The following is an 18,742-nucleotide window of genomic DNA, read 5'->3' as shown; positions in this document are numbered from 1 at the left end:
TAGCAAAATGCGAATCAATGGGTATCAGGGGGCAAACTCTCCGCTGGTTGGAGTCATACTGGACATGAGGAAGATGGTGGTGGTTGTTGGAGGTCAGTTATCTCAGCTCCAGCACATCTCTGCAGGAATTCCTCAGGGTCGTGTCCTAGGCCCAACCATCTTCAGCTGTTCATCAGTGACCTTCGATCTATCATAAGGTCACAATTGGGGATGTTCGACAACAATTTCACAATGTTCAGCACCATTCGCGACTCCTCAGGCACTGAAGCAGTCCGTGTTCGAATGCAACAAGATCTGGACTTGGGCTGACAAGTGTAATATTCACTCCACACAAAAGGCCAGCAATGACTAAAGAGTCATACAGCACGGAAGCAGACCCTTAAGTCCAAACAGTCCATGCCAACCACAATCCTAAACTGAACTGATTGCTCCTGGCTCTATCTCCAATAGGAGACAATCTAACCACCCACTCCTTGATATTCAATGGTGTTACCATGACTGAATCCCCTACTATCAACATCCTGGCAGTTACCGTTGGCCAGAAACTCAACTGTACTCGCCACATAAACACAGTGGTGACAAAAGTAGATCAAAGGCTGGGAATCCTACAGTGAGTAACTCACTACCTGAATCCCCAAAGCCTGTCCACCATCGACAAGAATATTGCCAGAGTTGGAGGATTTGAGTTAAAGGGAGGCTGAATAGACTGGGGTTATTTTCGCTGGAGCGTTGAAGGCTGAGGGATGACCTTATAGAGGTTTAGAAAATCATGAACGGCATGGATAAGGTGAATAGCCAAAATGTTTTCCCCAGGGAATGGGAGCCCAAAACTAAAGGCATAGGTTTAAGGTGCGAGGGGAAAGATTTAAAAGGGACCTGAGGGGCAACTTTTTCACACAGAGGGTGATGCGTGTATGAAATGAGCTGCCAGAGGACGTGATGGAGGCTGATATAATTACAACATTTAAAAGGCATCTGGATGAATATATGAATAGGAAGGGTTTAGAGGGATATGGACCAGGTGCTGGTAAATGTGACTAGATTAATTTGGGATATCTAGTCGGCCTGGACAAGTTGGACCGAAGGGTCTGTTTCCGTGCTATACATGTCTATGACACATGATATTTTGTCAGTATTCTTCCACAGTCAAATATTCTGCTTCCTCATTCCCTTCTTCCAAATAGAAAGAAGCTTCCAAATATAAATTTTAAAAAACTGAACTCACGAAGGGAAGTGAGGATGACTGCCCTTGACATCACGGCAGCATTTGGCTGAAAGTGATGTCACAAAGCACTAGCAAAACTGACGTCAATGGGAATTTGGTGGAAAACTCTCCGCTAGTTGGAGAGGCGATGGCTTAGTGGTAATATTGTGAGACTATTAATCCAGAGATCCAGGTAATGTTCTGGGGAACCAGGATGAATTCCGTCATGGCAGACGGTGGAATTTGAATTCAATTTTAAAAATTTGGAATTAAGAGTATAATGATGACAGTGAAACTTGTAAATTATCAGAAATACTCATCCAGTTCACTAATGTCCTCTGGGGAATGAAACTGCCGTCCTTAGTCCAGTGGCCCTTGTGATTGAGTCTTAACTGCCCTCTGGGCAATCAGGAAAGCAAATACAAAACACCAGTTGGGCCTCAGCTGGTACTTTGTTTTAGGAAAACGTTTACTGGAGTGGTAGCAGGGAAGAGAGATGTCAATTATGTGGAAGACTGGAGAAACTGTCATTGTTCTCTTTCGAGCAGAGAATTTTGATAAAAGTGGTAGAAATCATGCACTGTTTGATTTAAGTAATTAAGGAGAAATTGTTTCCATATAGCTTATCTGACATTCTACACTATATGAACAGAAACTTTCTCCAACCTTGAATTTTGGCAAACTTGATTCCCTAGCCAACAACTGCATCCCTTGAGGCTGAACCACATTTTTGGTATTTGACACCAAGTGAGCTTCAGCTATGTGTCCGTGCTATCACAAAATCTTCTCATTTCCAGCTCCATAATGTCATCAGAGTTTGTTCTATCTGATCTGCTGCTGAAACCCCATTCCTGTCTGTGTTACTTTGGACTATCCCAATTCATTCTTAGCCACTCTGCTATCGACCATCTATGTAAGCTGATTCAAATGTCTGCTGCCTCTGTATTAACTGGCAATAAATCTTGTTCACCTATCACTGGTGTACTTTTCAATCTCAGCTGGTTCCCAATTAAGCAATGCCTCAATTTTTAAATTTATTATCTTTGTTTTCAGTTCTTTCCAGGCCTCACTATTCTCTATCTCTGAAACCCCTAGAATATCTGCAGTCCTTCAATTTAGGCCTCTTGCATATCTTTGATTTTAATCATTCCCACCACTTAAACTGCCGAACCCCTTAGTTCTGGAGTTCATTCCCTGTTTTTCTTCCTTTCAATCCCTTCGAAACCAGAACGTTTTTAACAACCTATAAGCTGTGGTAATATTTTCTTACATACTTCAGTGTCAAAAATAACACTCCATGAAGCACCTTGAAACATCTTATTATGTTAGAGGTACCATATAAATGAAAATTGTTGTTGTGGCTAAGGGGCCAGTAGCTGGGGGAATGAATTTCAGGTGATTGACATGAGCTGGCAACTTTTTTTACATGGTAAATTGGTCTGATCTATAATGCACTGCCTGAAGCAGATTTAGTAGTCAGTTTCACCAGTGTAATGGCTAAATGTTTGAAGGGAAAGAAAGAAAGACCCATGAGGAAAAAGTAGGCGAGTTGAATTAACTAATAGTTCCACAAAGAGTTGGCTATGTATGATGGACTCAATTACCTCCTTTACAATATCATATTTGATTCTATAAATAAAAGATGATTCAAACAGAATACACATCAAAGGAATCAGGTTCTAAATCACTGTGGTCAGACCACAGTGTTGGGTCCAGCTCTAGTTAACAAAACACAAGGGAAACAAACTTAGATTAAAAGCCGTGCCAAAATGCTGATCAGTTTTTTTTAGAGGTTTAGGTTACAAGAAAAGTCTGGAGAGGATTTTACTTTTCAGCCTTAGAAAACTTATGAGATGTCATGTTATGGAGATGTATGAAGTACTACACAAGTGGAAACACTGAATTAGGACAATTACTTGAAATTGATCTGAGAGATGGCAAGGAATCATTGGTCCAATGAACTAAAAACCAAATCTAGGACTGACACCATGTTTATTTGCAAAGAGTAATTAATTAACACATTGATTGAGCCCCTGTATGGGGAACTGCAGTAGGAGACTTTGTTGATGAATAATCTAAAATGTACCAAGTGGCACTTCTCAACAAAATATTATATTCTCTTATGAATGACCAGGTAATTTGGAATTTTTAGTGACATGAAGTAACATATCTCGCAACACTGGAAAAACTGCACACATGTTTAGGTCGTGCCATGGATGCTTTGATTATGCTGGAATCACTGAAACAGGTAAACAGGTTTCAGTTTACCATCTCAAAAGGAGGGTGTCACCAATAATACAGTGCACTGTCATTGTTACACTGAGTCTTCAGTGCATCAGAAGGAATTCTGTTGTCTGTGAACAGTACTGAGACATCAACCACATATTCAATAGTGTTACATAGGATAATGCTTCTGTCTGCTTCTCATCTAAAATATTGCATCAGATACCCCGGCTGAAAAGTGTATGTGTTACAATTCAAAAGAAATCAGGATATTTTCTGATTGTCTTAAATTACCCACTTATTAATTTAATATCAGTGCTCAAAAATAAACCAGTGTCCAAACAACTAAATATAGTGAACTGTTTGAAATAAATTACTGAAAATTCTTTAGTTAAAGCATGAATGTATACAACTTAAATAATTCTGGAAAATAATCATTTTACTTAAAGGCACTCATTCCATGTTCTAATGCTTATTTCCTGTACACAGGCCTGTCACCTTCTCTGTTCCTAGAATGTGTGCTCTGCTTAATTCCTCAAACATGTTTTGTATTTAATGATATTCAGCCAGGCAGTAGACTGAAGTTCCAGAAGTCTGCCTGTGACATGCTGTGTATTCCACAATGATAGACTACATCTTCCAAAATGCAGGTCTTATTGGTTTTAATACTAAACAGGCAGAGTAGGATTTACAAACAATAATTTATAACATGTTGTGTTACAGACATTTCATTCATAAAATTATGGTGCTTTAATGATGCATGACATGGTGATTAGACAAAAAGAAATTCCTGATTCAAAATAGGATCTAAAAACAAAATTCTTAGTGAATAGTGCCTTCCATTCCCACATTGACTGTTCCTGCTTTCTAGTGATGCACTACTTTAACTTTAAAAATGTGTTCTCCCTTTTGTATCATTCCGTGGTGTGGGCTGTCTCCTCCCTTTACATCCATTCTGTGTTGCAATGTTAGATTGAAAATATTGTGAGAGTTTGCAGTCCATGGTGACATTTAGATAGAGTTGCTTGTGTGTGCACATATTTGGAAACTGACTAAGTTTGCCAAAATAACAAAAGTAAGAAACATTGAATAAGGTCAGCAAAACATTATGACTATTTATTTACAACTATAACAACTTGCATAATTATAGCAGCTCTTACCTATCCAAACACTGTGGCCTAGGTTTATGACGTCAGTGTATAAACTACAAGATTTCTCTCCAAGATAGTGAGGTAATTTGTACTGCGTGTACATGAATTTTATGTTTCAGGTAAGTTTAGGAGGAACAATAACAAATGTGAATAAATGTGGCAAAACAATTTCAAGAAGTTAGATGACTTAGAGAGGAGAGTTTTATAGTATCTGTAAAATACAAACATTTTTATGATTATGATTTTTATGTATACTCACTAGCTTTTCTGTTCCCAGGGAAAGCTTGCATTGATGGCATCAAACAGCTGCTTTATCTCTTGTAATGACGAAGGTGACATTATTGCAAAGCACAAAACAGCAGGAGAAGAGGAAATGATAAAGGTATCCATGTGGCTTGCCTTGGTTAAAATTGCCTTAGTTCAACAATAACCTACTCATTGAAACTCAATTTGGCTTCTGCCAGGCCCACTCAACTGCAGAACTCATTGCAGCCAAATATGCAGGGAAAAGTACTGAACTCAAGAAGGGAAGTGAGGATGACTGCCCTTGACATCATAGCAGCATTTGGCTGAAAGTGATGTCACAAAGCACTAGCAAAAGTGGCGTCAATGGGAATTTGGAGGAAAACTCTCCAATAGTTGGAGAGGCGATGGCCTAGTAGTAATATTGTGAGACTGTTAATCCAGAGATCCCAGTAATGTTCTGGGAAACTGGGTTGAATCCCATCGTGGCAGGTGGATTTTTAAAATTGTTTTAATAAAAAAAATTGGAATTAAGTGTATAATGATGACAATGACACTTGTCAATTTTCAGAAATACTTATCCAGTTCACTAATGTCCTGTAGGGAAGGAAACTGCCAACCTTACCCCTCTGCCCCTTGTGATTGAGTCTAAACTGTCCTCTGGGCAATTAGGAATGGGTAATAAAACTGGCCTAGCCAATTCATGATAATTAATAAAAGTAGGTCATACCTAATACAAAGGAATAAGCATGTTTAATGTCAATCATCTTGGCCATAGTACATCACTGCAGGAGTTCCTCAGGGTACTGTCCTAGGCCTGAACATATTCAGCTGCTTTATCAATATCCTTCTGTCTGTTGTCATGTCAGAAATAGGGGTGTCTGCTGATGGTTGCTCAGTTTTCACCATCATTTGCGATTCCTTAGATGCTGAAACAGTCCGTGCCCAAATGCAGCAAGATTTGGATAGTAGGCTTGGGCTGGCAAATTACGAGTAATATTTGTGCCATACAGATACCAGGCAATGACCATCTCCATCAAGAGAGAATCTAACTGTCAATTCCAGGACTTTCAATGACATAGCCATTACTGAGTATTCCAGTATCAACAATCTGGGGGGTTACTATTGTTCAGAAACTGTTCTGGTTTAGTAGGCTATCTGGCCCGTCGAGTCTGCTCTGCCATTAAATAAGATCATGGCTGATCTTTTAATGGACTCCACTCTGCTTACCCATCTACTGTTCAAAATTCTATCTATCTTTGCCTTAGAAACATTCAACAAGGTAGTCTTATCTGCTTCACTGGTCCGGTAATTCCACAGATTCACAACCCTTTGGGTGAAGAAGTTCCTCCTCAACTCTGTCCTAAATCTGCTCCCCCTTATTTTGATGCTATGCCCCCTAGTTCTAGTTTTACCAGCCAGTGGAAACAACCTCCCTGCTTCTGTCTTATCTATTCCCTTCATAATTTTATTCTCATTCTTCTAAATTCCAATGAGTATAGTCCCAGGCTCTCTCTTCATAAGGTAACCCTGTCAATTCAAGGTGAGAGATTGGAAATTCTGCTGTGAGTAACTCACCTGTCTCCCGGATTTGCATTGAACCTGCTTTACATGATTACTTAGTTAAAGCCCTTTAATCTTGCCCACAATTAGTTCTAGAGTAATGTGAGCAGAGTGGTTTGACATCATCTAAATAAGTAATGGTGGATAATTTAAGATGTTCACTTCATGCACATGTACCTCACGGCCAAAACTTTGTTCTGGCTGACTGAAAGACAGTAAAATGCATGTAATTAAGTCATACTTGAAAACTATAGTACAAGAGTAGGAAATTTAATCTATTGTCCATCAATGCCAACTAATCAAGTGTCCTACTGTTGCCTGTTAGCAGATATCTTTCACCTTGTCATATTTATGCTTATTACAGAAGCTTATGTCTATATCTGGCCTGCAAATATTGTTAACTTCAATAACTTTTCTGTCGTTGCAGATCATTTCATAGAGACACCTTTCTACATATAGTCAACAAAGTAGCTCTGCACCTAGTACATGAATTACTAAATGAACTCAAATAAAATCAGTTCAGTTGCAAAAGAAATGCCATTTTCTTTCTATTCAATTTTAAAATAAAATCATCTATCAGTCTAAATAACTCACTTCTCTCAGTCCTTTTAGTATCCTTGATAACCTCCAAGCCAACACTGCCAACTAAGACAAGCCAGGTCACACATTTTCTCTCACTTGCTTCCCTAATATTGTCAGAACCAAGTTCACTTTTATAGTTATTTCTACAGTCCTGTATTTAGTAATAACTATGAGAACTGATTATTTCTTTTTGCATTATTATTTCCTCCACCCCTGTAGATTTTCTTTAATCCTATTTTTCCCGTGTTTTAATGTAACTTTAAATCTTTATTCATAGAACTCCATTCTTTGACTCTTGTTTTAGATGTACTGTATGCATCTTCTATTTGAAGCCCCTGGGGATCTGACATCCTATGTGGTATCTTTCTGCCCAGCTAATTTACAGTAAATTCTCCTGTTCTCACTGAACTTTGCCTTTTAAAAATTTAACATCTTTACCTTTAACTTTTCATTATCCTTTATCAATCATACGTAACTATGCCCAATTGTTCTTATTTCTGTCATTGGATATTTGTCTCACTTCCTTTTCTTGCACTAAATTAAACAATGCTTCTTTGTTTGTTTAAATACATATCTAGGTACCAAACTTATTCTGAAAATTACTCACCAGTTTCATCACTGGCATTTTGTTCAAATTTATCTTGGAATGGTTAAAGTCAACCAATTTTATCGACCTTTTGTTTATCCCTATCACTTTGAACTGTCAGGAAACTAATTACATATCTTATTTGCACATGTTGGTCTGCGATACACACGGGATTTTACGACTACTTAAGTTTGTGCAATTTTAGATTTTTCTAGTCCCTGAAACCGTCTTATTTCCTATCCTTTATTACCACACAACATGTTTTCCTGACTTTACTACATATAGTAATTTCCAATATAATACATAATGAAAACAGAAAATGCTGGAAGTAGCAGACTAGGCACAACATATGAAGAAAGAAAGAATAAACTTTTCAAGACAATTATTTTTCATCAGAACAAGAAAATTTAAAGCAATAAATCTTTTGTTACTGATGTACCCCTTGATTAGCCACTAATGTTCATGATTATTCATTTCTGTTAGGATGCTTTGTAGATTCACAAACATCCTGACTCTAATTTCCTTCTTAAGAATTCTGCCTTATTTTTCTTGATGTTTTAATTGAATATTTTTATTATCCTTTTTTCCTTCTAGATTTGCTACTCCTTTCTTTGGCAATTATTTCTCACCATTTATCATCTTATGATTCCATAAAGACCATTATTTTTAAAAATAATATAAATTTCTAGAGATCAACACAGAAATTGCATGGCAAAATTTGGAGACTTTACTGTAACTATCAAATTAAAATCAGCATCCACTAAGCATTACATAGTAAGCACCTAATGTAAACTAAAGAAGGTACATCTCTCTTAAATTTATTGATGATCAAAAAAATCTAGACTATATTTATACATCAATCACATACTCCATAAACATGTAGTCTTGAGTTAAACCCAAAGCTCATCCCATCTCTTAACAGTATCCTTTTTTCCTGTTTCACCATTCCAGTCACCTTCATTCAAAAGGAGAAACTGGCGATCATTTTCTTTAGGAAGTGTTTAATGGCGTTCATACGAATTTGTGTACAGTCAAATAGACTTCTGTGGCCTCTAGTGATTCCATGGCTCTAACTCTTCAAACGCCTTCCTTTCTCAAATATGAGTTACATATTCACTAGCTGTCCACTTGGTGATTGCAGGATCTGTTCTTTTCTCCCTACTGTTTGTGGGTCATCTTCCACAAAACCTGCTCTTCTGACTGCCTCTGAGAATCTGTGATTTTGCAAGCAGCAAGAACAGCTTTCTTCTCCTTTCTGCTAAAAGTCTCACCTCAAATTTAATAAGTCTAGATAGGGCCCTGCCTGTTCCTATGCCAACCAGATTACAGGGTAGAGCCCTATACAAATTTACATCATCCTCCAATCCAGAACATTCTGTTTTGTTTTAAATTTTAAAAAACAATTTAAATACAACCATCGTTGCAGTTTAAAGTGATATGCAAAGATGCACTGTGAGTTTAAACTAAGTAGCGGGGGGGAGGGGACAAACTGGATGTTTAAGAAGGAAATTGAAGGGAAAGTTAGAACAAGGGAAGTCAAGAAAGACAACTGTATCAATCAGGCAGAAAACTCAGAAAGGGATCATGCTGTAAGGTTGAGTGAAATAGGAGTTGATGGGAAGGGTGACGGCAGTAACAAATTAAAAATACTATACATGAATGCACGAAGCATTAGAAATAAGATGGATGAGCTTGAGGCTCTTTTGGAAATTGGCAGATACGATATTGTGGGGATAACTGAGACGTGGCTTCAAGTGGACAGGGCCTGGGAAATGAATATTCAAGGCTACATGTGCTATCGTAAGGACAGACTGACGGGCAGAGGGGGTGGGGTGGCCATGTTGGGAAGGGATGATATTCAGTCCCTTGCGCGGGGGGACCTAGAATCAGGGGATGTAGAGTCAGTGTGGATAGAGCTGAGAAATTCTAAGGGTAAAAAGACCCTCTTGGGAGTTATCTAAGGCCCCCAAACAGTAGTCTGGATGTCGGATGTAAGTTGAATCAGGATCTGAAATTGGCCTGTCGCAAAGATGTTACTACAGTTGTTATGGGGGATTTCAACATGCAGGTAGACTGGGAGAATCAGGATGGTATTGGACCTCAACAAAGAGACTTTGTGGAGTGCCTCCGAGATGAATTCTTAGAACAGCTGGTGCTGGAGCCTACCAGGGAGAAGGCAATTCTGGATCTGGTATTGTGCAACGAACCAGAATTGATCAGGGACCTCGAAGTGAAGGAGCCATTGGGAAGTAGTGACCATAATACAATAAGCTTCAATCTGCAATTTGAGAGGGAGAGGGTACAATCGGAAGTGACTATAGTTCTGTTGAATAAAGGAAACTATGGAGCTATGAGGGAGGAGCTGGCCAAAATTCAATGGTGCAATACCTTAGCAAGGATGACAGTGGAGGAACAATGGCGGATATTTCTGTATATAATGCAGAAGATGCAGGATCAGTTCATTCCAAAAAGGAAGAAAGATCCTAGGACGAGACATGGGATGCCATGTCTGACGAGGGAAGTTAAGAAACATATAAAGTTAAAAGAGAAAAAGTATAACATAGTAAAGATAAGTGGGAAAACGGAGGACTGGGAAGCTTTTGAAGAACAACAGAGGATTACTAAGGAAATACGCAGAGAAAAAATGAGGTACGAAGGTAAACTGGCCAAAAATATAAAGGAGGATAGTAAAAGCTTTTTTAGGTATGTGAAAGGCAAAAAAATTATTAAGACTAAAATTGGGCCCTTGAAGACAGAAACGGGAATATATTACGGGGAACAAAGAAATGGCAGAAGAATTGAATTGTCATTTCAGATCTGTGTTCACTGGGGAAGACACAAGCAATCTCCCTGAGGTAACAGTGGTTGAAGGACCTGCACTTAAGGGAATTTATATTTGCCAGGAATTGGTGTTGGAAAGACTGTTAGGTCTGAAGATTGATAAGTCCCCGGGGCCTGATGGTCTACATCCCAGGGTACTGAAGGAGGTGGCTCGAGAAATCGTGGATGCATTGGTGATTATATTCCAGAGTTCGATAGATGCGGGATCAGTTCCTGCGTATTGGAGGGTGGCTAATGTTGTACCACTTTTTAAGAAAGGTGGGAGAGAGAAAGCAGGAAATTATAGACCAGTTAGTCTGACCTCAGTGATGGGAAAGATGCTGGAGTCTATTATGAAGGATGAAATTACGACACATCTGGATAGTAGTAACAGGATAGGTCAGAGTCAGCATGGATTTATGAAGGGAAAATCATGCTTGACTAATCTTCTGGAATTTTTTGAGGATGTAACTCTGAAGATGGACGAGGGAGATCCAGTAGATGTAGTGTATCTGGACTTTCAGAAAGCTTTTGATAAAGTCCCACATAGGTGTTAGTGAGCAAAATTAGGGTGCATGGTATTGGGGGCAAAGTACTAACTTGGATTGAAAGTTAGTTGGTTGAAAGGAAACGAAGAGTAGTGATAAACTGCTCCATTTTGGAATGGCAGGCAGTGACCAGTGGGGTACCGCAGGGATCAGTGCTGGGACCGCAGCTTTTTACAATATATGTTAATGATATAGAAGATGGTATTAGTAATAACATTAGCAAATTTGCTGATTAAACTAAGCTGGGTGGCAGGGTGAAATGTGAGGAGAATGTTAGGAGATTACAGGGTGACCTGGACAGATTAGGTGAGTGGTCAGATGCATGGCAGATGCAGTTTAATGTGGATAAATGTATGGTTATCCAGTTTGGTGGTAAGAACAGGAAGGCAGATTACTACCTAAATGGAATCAATTTAGATAAAGGGGCAGTACAAAGAGATCTGGGTGTTCTTGTACACCAGTCAATGAAGGTAAGCATGCAGGTACAGCAGGTAGTGAAGAAGGCTAATAGCATGCTGGCCTTCATAACAAGAGGGATTGAGTATAGAAGCAAAGAGGTTCTTCTGCAGCTGTACAGGGCCCTGTGAGACCACACCGGGAGTACTGTGTGCAGTTCTGGTCTCCAAATTTGAGGAAAGACATTCTGGCTATTGAGGGAGTGCAGCGTAGGTTCACGAGGTCAATTCCTGGAATGGCGGGACTACCTTACGCTGAAAGACTGGAGCGACTGGGCTTGTATACCCTTGAGTTTAGAAGACTGAGAGGGGATATGATTGAGACATATAAAATTATTAAAGGATTGGACATGCTGGAGGCATGAAACATGTTTCCGCTGATGGGTGAGTGCCGAACCAGAGGATACAGCTTAAAAATACGGGGTAGACCATTTAGGACAGAGATGAGGAGAAACCTCTTCACCCAGAGAGTGGTGGCTGTGTGGAATGCTGTGCCCCAGAGGGCTGTGGAGGCCCAGTCTCTGGATTCGTTTAAGAAAGAGTTGGATAGAGCTCTCAAGGTTAGTGGAATCAAGGATTATGGAGATAAGGCAGGAACAGGATACTGATTAAGGATGATCAGCCATGATTATATTGAATGGTGGTGCAGGCTCGAAGGGCAGAATGGTCTACTCCTGCACCTATTGTCTATTATTATGGTAAGGAATGCACTGCCTGGAAATGTTCGATGAGCTATTTGAGGGTATTGGATTATTTGGTTAGAAATCGTACTCAAGGAAATCGGGAAAAGGGAGAAAATTGACATTAGTTAATGATAGCGATTTTTGAGAAGATTTGTAGCTCAGGTTGATGATAAATACGTAAGTTAGCTCGCTGAGCTGGAAAATCTGTTTTCAGAAGTTTCATCACCACACTAGGTAACATCATCAGTGAGAGTCTCCAGTGAAGCGCTGGTGGTACATCCCGCCTCTCTATTTATAGATCTTGGTTTCTGTCACATCCAGTTCTTTTTTTTCCAAGGGAAGGTAGATAGGAAATATATCAATGTGTTTATTGATGGAGTTCTGGATAGAATGCCTTGCCTCAAAGAATTCTCATGCGTGTCTTTGTTTCGCCAGTCCTAGGATATGTGTGTTGTCGTTGTCACAGTCACAGTAATGTCCTTCTTTATCTGTATGTATGGAAACTACTGATGGTGGGTCGTGTCTTTTGGTGGCCCCTTGGCGTTCATGTATCCTGGTGGCAAGTTTCTTGCCAGTCTGTCCGATGTAGTGTTTATTACCGTTCTTACATGGTATGGGGATGGCATTCTAACCAGAACTCCATCAATAAACACATCAATTTTGATCCTATCTACCTTCCCTTGAAAAAAGGAATGGAAATGGCATCACCATCCTTAACAACCAAGATCTATAAATAGAGAGGCAGAACATACCACCAGCTCTTCACCAGAGACTCTAACTGATGATGTTACCTAGTATGAAAACAAATCTTCCAGCTCAGCGAGCTAACTTACATAATTAGTTAACGATACTCTTTTGAAAAGCTGGTGAAGGCACAATGGGTCAAATGGCCTCCTCCTCCTCCGCCATAACAATTTTGTGATTATCATTTGGTAGTACAGATCATGGTTCTCCCCTTGACTCAATTATCTTGTAAATGTCCTAATGTGCATAAAGCGTAAAGCTTCAATAAAATGTGACTTTTTCAGCATAGTCAAGCTACAACAAACTTGATCAACTATCCCCTATTACTTCAAGAACACTGCTCATACTGATGGCCCTTGCAGTTTTTAATGCATTCAGATAGCTAGGTCCAACCATAAACATTTTTAAACTTCATCTGCAACTTGCATTTTTGTTTATAACAGATTCGGTCTTGTGCTGATATTGTTGTGAAAGAAAAAAATGAGCTTTTAGATGAAGACAAGGGGAACGTAAAACAATGTGAAATCAATTACGTGTAAGTACACCAAAGGTTCTGAGCATAATTGGAGAATGGTCAGTTCTGCTATAACGCATATTTCTTCAACACGAATTGGCTATAACGTGATTGAAAATTTTAGACTATAACTTGTAGATCGCAAACTTTCCTTGCCTGTATTGCCATAACGCAATTCCAGACCCATTGGTTTAAATGGTGCTACTATTACATAATTTTAACGCAGGATTACATGGGAACAGAACTATCACATTATATCAGAACAGACTGTAGTCCACAAAATAAGATGCGTCAATTTATACTTCCTTTTAAATTGCTGAGAATACAGAGAACGGGAACCTGCAACATAGTACCATCTTCTGGGATTGGCATATCTGAGTTGTTACTCTTCCCAGAAAGAGTTCTTCATTTCTTTGGTACCCAGTGTACTTAGTTTGAATGGTTTTTTGTTTTACAGTTTCTGAAGAAGCAAACTTTCAATGTAACATTGTTTAGGCAAACTTTCTGTGGCAGAGCTGGTGAATCTTATAGGACTATCACACATTGGCAACAGAGAGAGTCATATGCTGCTCTTAAGTTTGGAACAGCACATATGTCTGCTTGACTTAGAGTCATAGAGACGTATAGCACAGAACAGATCCTTGGGTCCAACTTGCCCATGCTGACCAGATATTCTAGATCAATCTAGCCACATTTGCCAACATTTGTCCCATATCTCTCTAAATCTTTCCTATTCATATACCCATCCAGATGCCTTTTAGATGTTGTAATTTTACCAGCCTCCATCTCTAGCAGCTCATTCTATGCATGCACCACTCTGAGTGAAAATGTTGCCTCTTAGATTCCTTTTAAATCTTTCCCCTCTCACCTTAAACTTATGCCCTCTAGTTTTGGACTCCCCTATCTTGGGGAAAAAGACATTAACTATTCACCTATCCATGCCTGTCATGGTTTTATAAACCTCTATAAGGTTATCCCTCAGCCTTTGACACTCCAGGGAAAACAGCCTCAACCTATTCAGCCTTTCCCTAAAGCTCAAATCCTTCAACCTTGGCAACATCCTTGTAAATCTTTTCTGAACCCTTTCAAGTTTCACAACATCATTCCTATAGGAGAGAGACCAGAATTGAATGCATAATTCCAAAAGTGGCCTAACCAATGCCCTATACAGCTGCAACATGACCTCCCAACTTCTATATTCAATGCAATGACCAATGCAAGCATACCAAAATTATGCTTGGTATAATGTTGGAGAAAGGGAGAATGTTTATTTTTAAAATATCTGTCTGGATTTTCTATTATGGTTCCACGCCAAATCATCACCTTTGTCACAAAATCTAGAAATTCTGAATAAACCTGGGGCTTCTGAAGTTGAGAGGATCCTAAAGTTCCAGATTTTCACTGTTCTTTGTGTAAATTACTTCCAACATCATCACTAGCTCTTGGATTTAAGTTGATAGTCTTGTCCAAGAGTCCACCACTTGAGATGATATTGCTGTCTACCTATACTTACAAATCATTTATTCATCTTAACTCCTCCATTAGGTCACCCTTAACTCTCCCATACTCAAGGAAATACAGTACTGCTACATGAAACTTCATACTTTAACTCTTAGCCACAGTATCATTCTGGTCAATCTACATGAGAACCTCTAAGATCAATATATCCTTCCTAAAGTGCGGAGCCTATATTTAATGTTAGAGCTAAGGATGTGGGGATAGAGCAAGAAAGTGGTGTTGATGTTGAATTTCAGCCTTAATCTTACTGAATGACTGAAACAGACTCAAAGGCTCAATGTCCAATTCCTGTTTGTTTCTTATTGTCCTGTGCATCTGTGTATTGGCTTTTAGTCATTTCTCAACATGGGCTCCTAAGTCTCTGCACCTTCACAGTTTCTAGCTTCTCACCATTTTGAAAATATTCAATCAATCTTTCCAAAGCAAATAATATTTAACTTCACCACAATTCCACCTATAACAATTTTGCATAGTCAATCTTTATCAGTGCCATTTTGTAACTTTCCATTCACATCGGCATCATTTACAGTGCTGACCAAGTTTATTTCATTGACATTGTATAAAAAGACATGCTGCTTAGCACCTAATCTAATTATGTTCTTTTGCAACTTGTACTGACGACAGTTCTCTTGATCAATCTTGCTTATGTAGCCAATTCATTTGTTTGCAAGGTCTAAACTTTATTATTTTCAAGACGTTTGTATGTGCTCAGCGTCATAGTCACTTACAACACCATAGCCCTGCAAGTTTATTTCCTTCAGGTGTCTATCCAGTTTCCTTTTGAAATTGTTGCTTATGTTTGCTTTTCTTAAATGAATAGTTTTCATTCTGCAAGCATGTCCTGATAACTGTCAGTACACAATTCATCATTAAATCAGTTTATCATATTTGGCTTCTCACAGAATTAGAATATTTTGGGGAAAAATAAGTTGAATCGCAAAAAACGCAACAATCCAGAGATGCAAGTCTTGAGAAAATGGGTGATAAGGAGCTTTGAATATATTATGGTGGGGTGCTATTTTTTGTTATTTTGTTAAAGGCTTATTTCAGGTTGCTAATATAATTCTTCTGCTGCAGAAAGAAATTCCAGAGCTTTCAAGACCATAAACTTCGAGTAAATGTAGAGGATAGTAAACTGCTGAAGAAAGCCAGGAAAGAAGGTACTTTTCACGAGGCCTTGTTGGACAGGTACGTGTTTAAATTTTATTTACCACCTTGAAAGAAGTCTTCCCATTTAGTCTGTTGGTGTCATGGAATCGTTACAGCAGAGAAGGAAGCTATTTGGCTTATTGCGTCAACATTAGTTGCCTTCATGAGCAACTCTGGTACTTCCTGTTGTGGTTCTGTTTGCTAAGCTGGGAATTTGTGTTGTATCTGGTACTTCCTCTCACCTACCTTTTCCTCATTGCCTTGCAAATCTTTACTCTCAGATAATCAAGCAGTTCTATTTTGAAAGGTACAATTGAATTTGCCTCCTCTACAGTCTCAAACAGTTAATTTCAAATTCAAACTACTTGTTGTGAAAAATGTTTTTGCTCATGTCACCAGTAGTTCTTTCGACTTAAATTGGTGTCCTTTCCCAGCAGGGACAGTTTCCCCCTATCTACTATGTCCAGACTCATCACCTATTGTGGGCGGCATGGTGGCACAGTGGTTAGCACTGCTGCCTCACAGCGCCAGAGACCCGGGTTCAATTCCCGACTCAGGCGACTGACTGTGTGGAGTTTGCACATTCTCCCCGTGTCTGCGTGGGTTTCCTCCGGGTACTCCGGTTTCCTCCCACAGTCCAAAGATGTGCACGTCAGGTGAATTGGCCATGCTAAATTGTCCGTAGTGTTAGGAAAAAGGGGTAAATGTAGGGGAATGGGTGGGTTACGCTTCGGCGGGTCGGTGTGGACTTGTTGGGCCGAAGGGCCTGTTTCCACACTGTAAGTAATCTAATCTAATCAAATCTCCATACAACCTTCTTGAAGAGCAGTCCCAGCCTCTATTGAGTAATTGAAGTCTCTCATCACCAGAGCCTTTGTCATAAATCTTTTCTGCATTCTCTCTAAAGCCTTCACATCTTTACAAAGTGCATTGACCTGAATTGGACAATATGCTCCAACTGAAGCTGAAAAATTGTTTTATGAAGATTCATTACAACTTCCTTGCTTTCGTATCTTGTGTTTTTATTTATAAAACTAAAATCCTAAATTCTTTTTAACTATTTGCCCTACCACCTATCCTTTCACCTTCAATGCTTTATGTACATATACCCCAGAGTTTAGACCAGTATCGTTTGTTTTGCACTTTCTTTCATCATTCCTTTTGTTTTACTTCACACTTCTCGACATTAAATTTTACCTGTCAAACCTTCACCAATGCCATGAGTTTATCTGTTCTCTCAAAGCTTATTGCTACCCTTCCCAAGATTTACATTCATTGAAAACATCAAAATTGTACCCTGTAACCTAAGTATAGAATAATATAGATAATAAAAATTAGTCCTAAAACTGATCCCTAAAAAACCCCATTATAAATCAACCATTCATCACGATTTTCTGTTCTCTGACACTCGGCCAACTTTATTCTGCCATTCCTTTTATTCATTTGCTTAAACCTTGTTCACAAGTCTGTTATGTAGCACTTCATTAAATGACCTTTGGAAGTCCTCATCAACCCTCTACTCAATCAATTTAGTCAAAATGATATGTATTTCTTAGCTTTTCTCAATTGACTTTGTCACGTTCCTAAAAGCTTTTCTATCACTGAGATTAAACTGACTGGCTTGTGGTTGCTAAGCTTGTCTTTACACCCTTTTTGAACAGGAGTGTAACATTTTACAATTCTCCAGTCCTTTGTCATCATCCTTAGCCAGGGAGAATTAGAAGGGTATCACCAGTGCCTTCACAATCCCTCATTGGGATTGGATGCATCTAATCCAAACATGGTAATTTATCAACTTTAGTACTGCCTGCTTTTCTAAAGCCCTTTTGTTTTAATTTTACATTTGCTATTGCTTTTTTTCCCACGATGATCTTGACTGCATCATCCTCATTAGTGAAGGCATATACAAGACACATTATACATTCTATTACTTTTTATCTTTACATATCTGTAATGAATTTCTCTGTTTTGCTTTGCAGGCGATCCAAGATGAAAGCTGATCGATATTGCAAATAAAGCAATTTTGTTATTTTCACTAGATGTATGAATTTTTTTTATCTCCAAGGCTGCTTGTGTTTATATAAAACTAGCAATGCTGTACAACAAGCAGCATTACCTGTAATGTAAACGTGCCATTTTCAATTTTTATTTTACTTTTGAAAAGTGTGTTATGTAGGTAGCCTTGTATGGTTGCTATTCCAGATTAATTACATGAACAGCACACATGTTACACAGAATTAATTGTAATTACTGAATATGCTACATTCCCACTAAATCTTTACTGTGGTGGTATATCCAAAAATGAAAGGCGAGCTCAAGGAATATTTGTCAGAGTTGTATTAAATATATGTTCTCTGTACAACATTTATAATGCTTAATTAGTTCATTATTGTTTTATTCATATTTGCTAATTCACAATCCATGCTGTGATCTTGTGGAGGATTCAAGTCTTAAATTAGGGAGACAAGCAAACTGTCTCTGTATTATAAAATTATGTATAAAATTAAACTTTGTTTTTATTATTTTCCTGATTATGCAGCAGAAAGAGAGATGATATCAAATCCATCTGGACTTTTTCTTAAGATAAAGAAGAAATTACCAGGATCATGGTTTGATCTATTCTCTTTTTAAAATATAACATTGTAATTTTTTTCATTTATCTCATATAGAATAGCACACATAGTTGCATTCCTAATGTATTTGTTCACAGACAATAGAACACTTATTATAAAGTGAATAAAACCAGTCACCCATTGGAC

The 18,742-nt window shown here is 38.6% G+C and overlaps 1 protein-coding gene across 1 annotated transcript in view; it reads left to right on the top strand.

Moving 5' to 3' along the window:
* Positions 1 to 18,739, top strand: part of frg1 (FSHD region gene 1) — a 39,774-nt gene extending 21,035 nt beyond the window's left edge. The window contains exons 6-9 of the mRNA XM_043689905.2: positions 4,856 to 4,960; positions 13,246 to 13,337; positions 15,912 to 16,022; positions 17,963 to 18,739. Of these exons, the coding sequence (XP_043545840.1) occupies positions 4,856 to 4,960; positions 13,246 to 13,337; positions 15,912 to 16,022; positions 17,963 to 17,999 (345 nt within the window). The 3' untranslated portion in view covers positions 18,000 to 18,739. The remainder of the gene's footprint in view (positions 1 to 4,855; positions 4,961 to 13,245; positions 13,338 to 15,911; positions 16,023 to 17,962) is intronic.
* The last annotated feature ends 3 nt before the right edge of the window (positions 18,740 to 18,742 follow it).

Source organism: Chiloscyllium plagiosum, unplaced genomic scaffold (genome assembly GCF_037043375.1).
Source record: "Chiloscyllium plagiosum isolate Xiang-an unplaced genomic scaffold, Cpla_swu_hap1 HiC_scaffold_1, whole genome shotgun sequence".
NCBI lineage: Eukaryota > Metazoa > Chordata > Chondrichthyes > Orectolobiformes > Hemiscylliidae > Chiloscyllium > Chiloscyllium plagiosum.
Note: the sequence above shows the minus strand (reverse complement) of the source record. Positions and strands in the feature narration are given on the sequence as shown.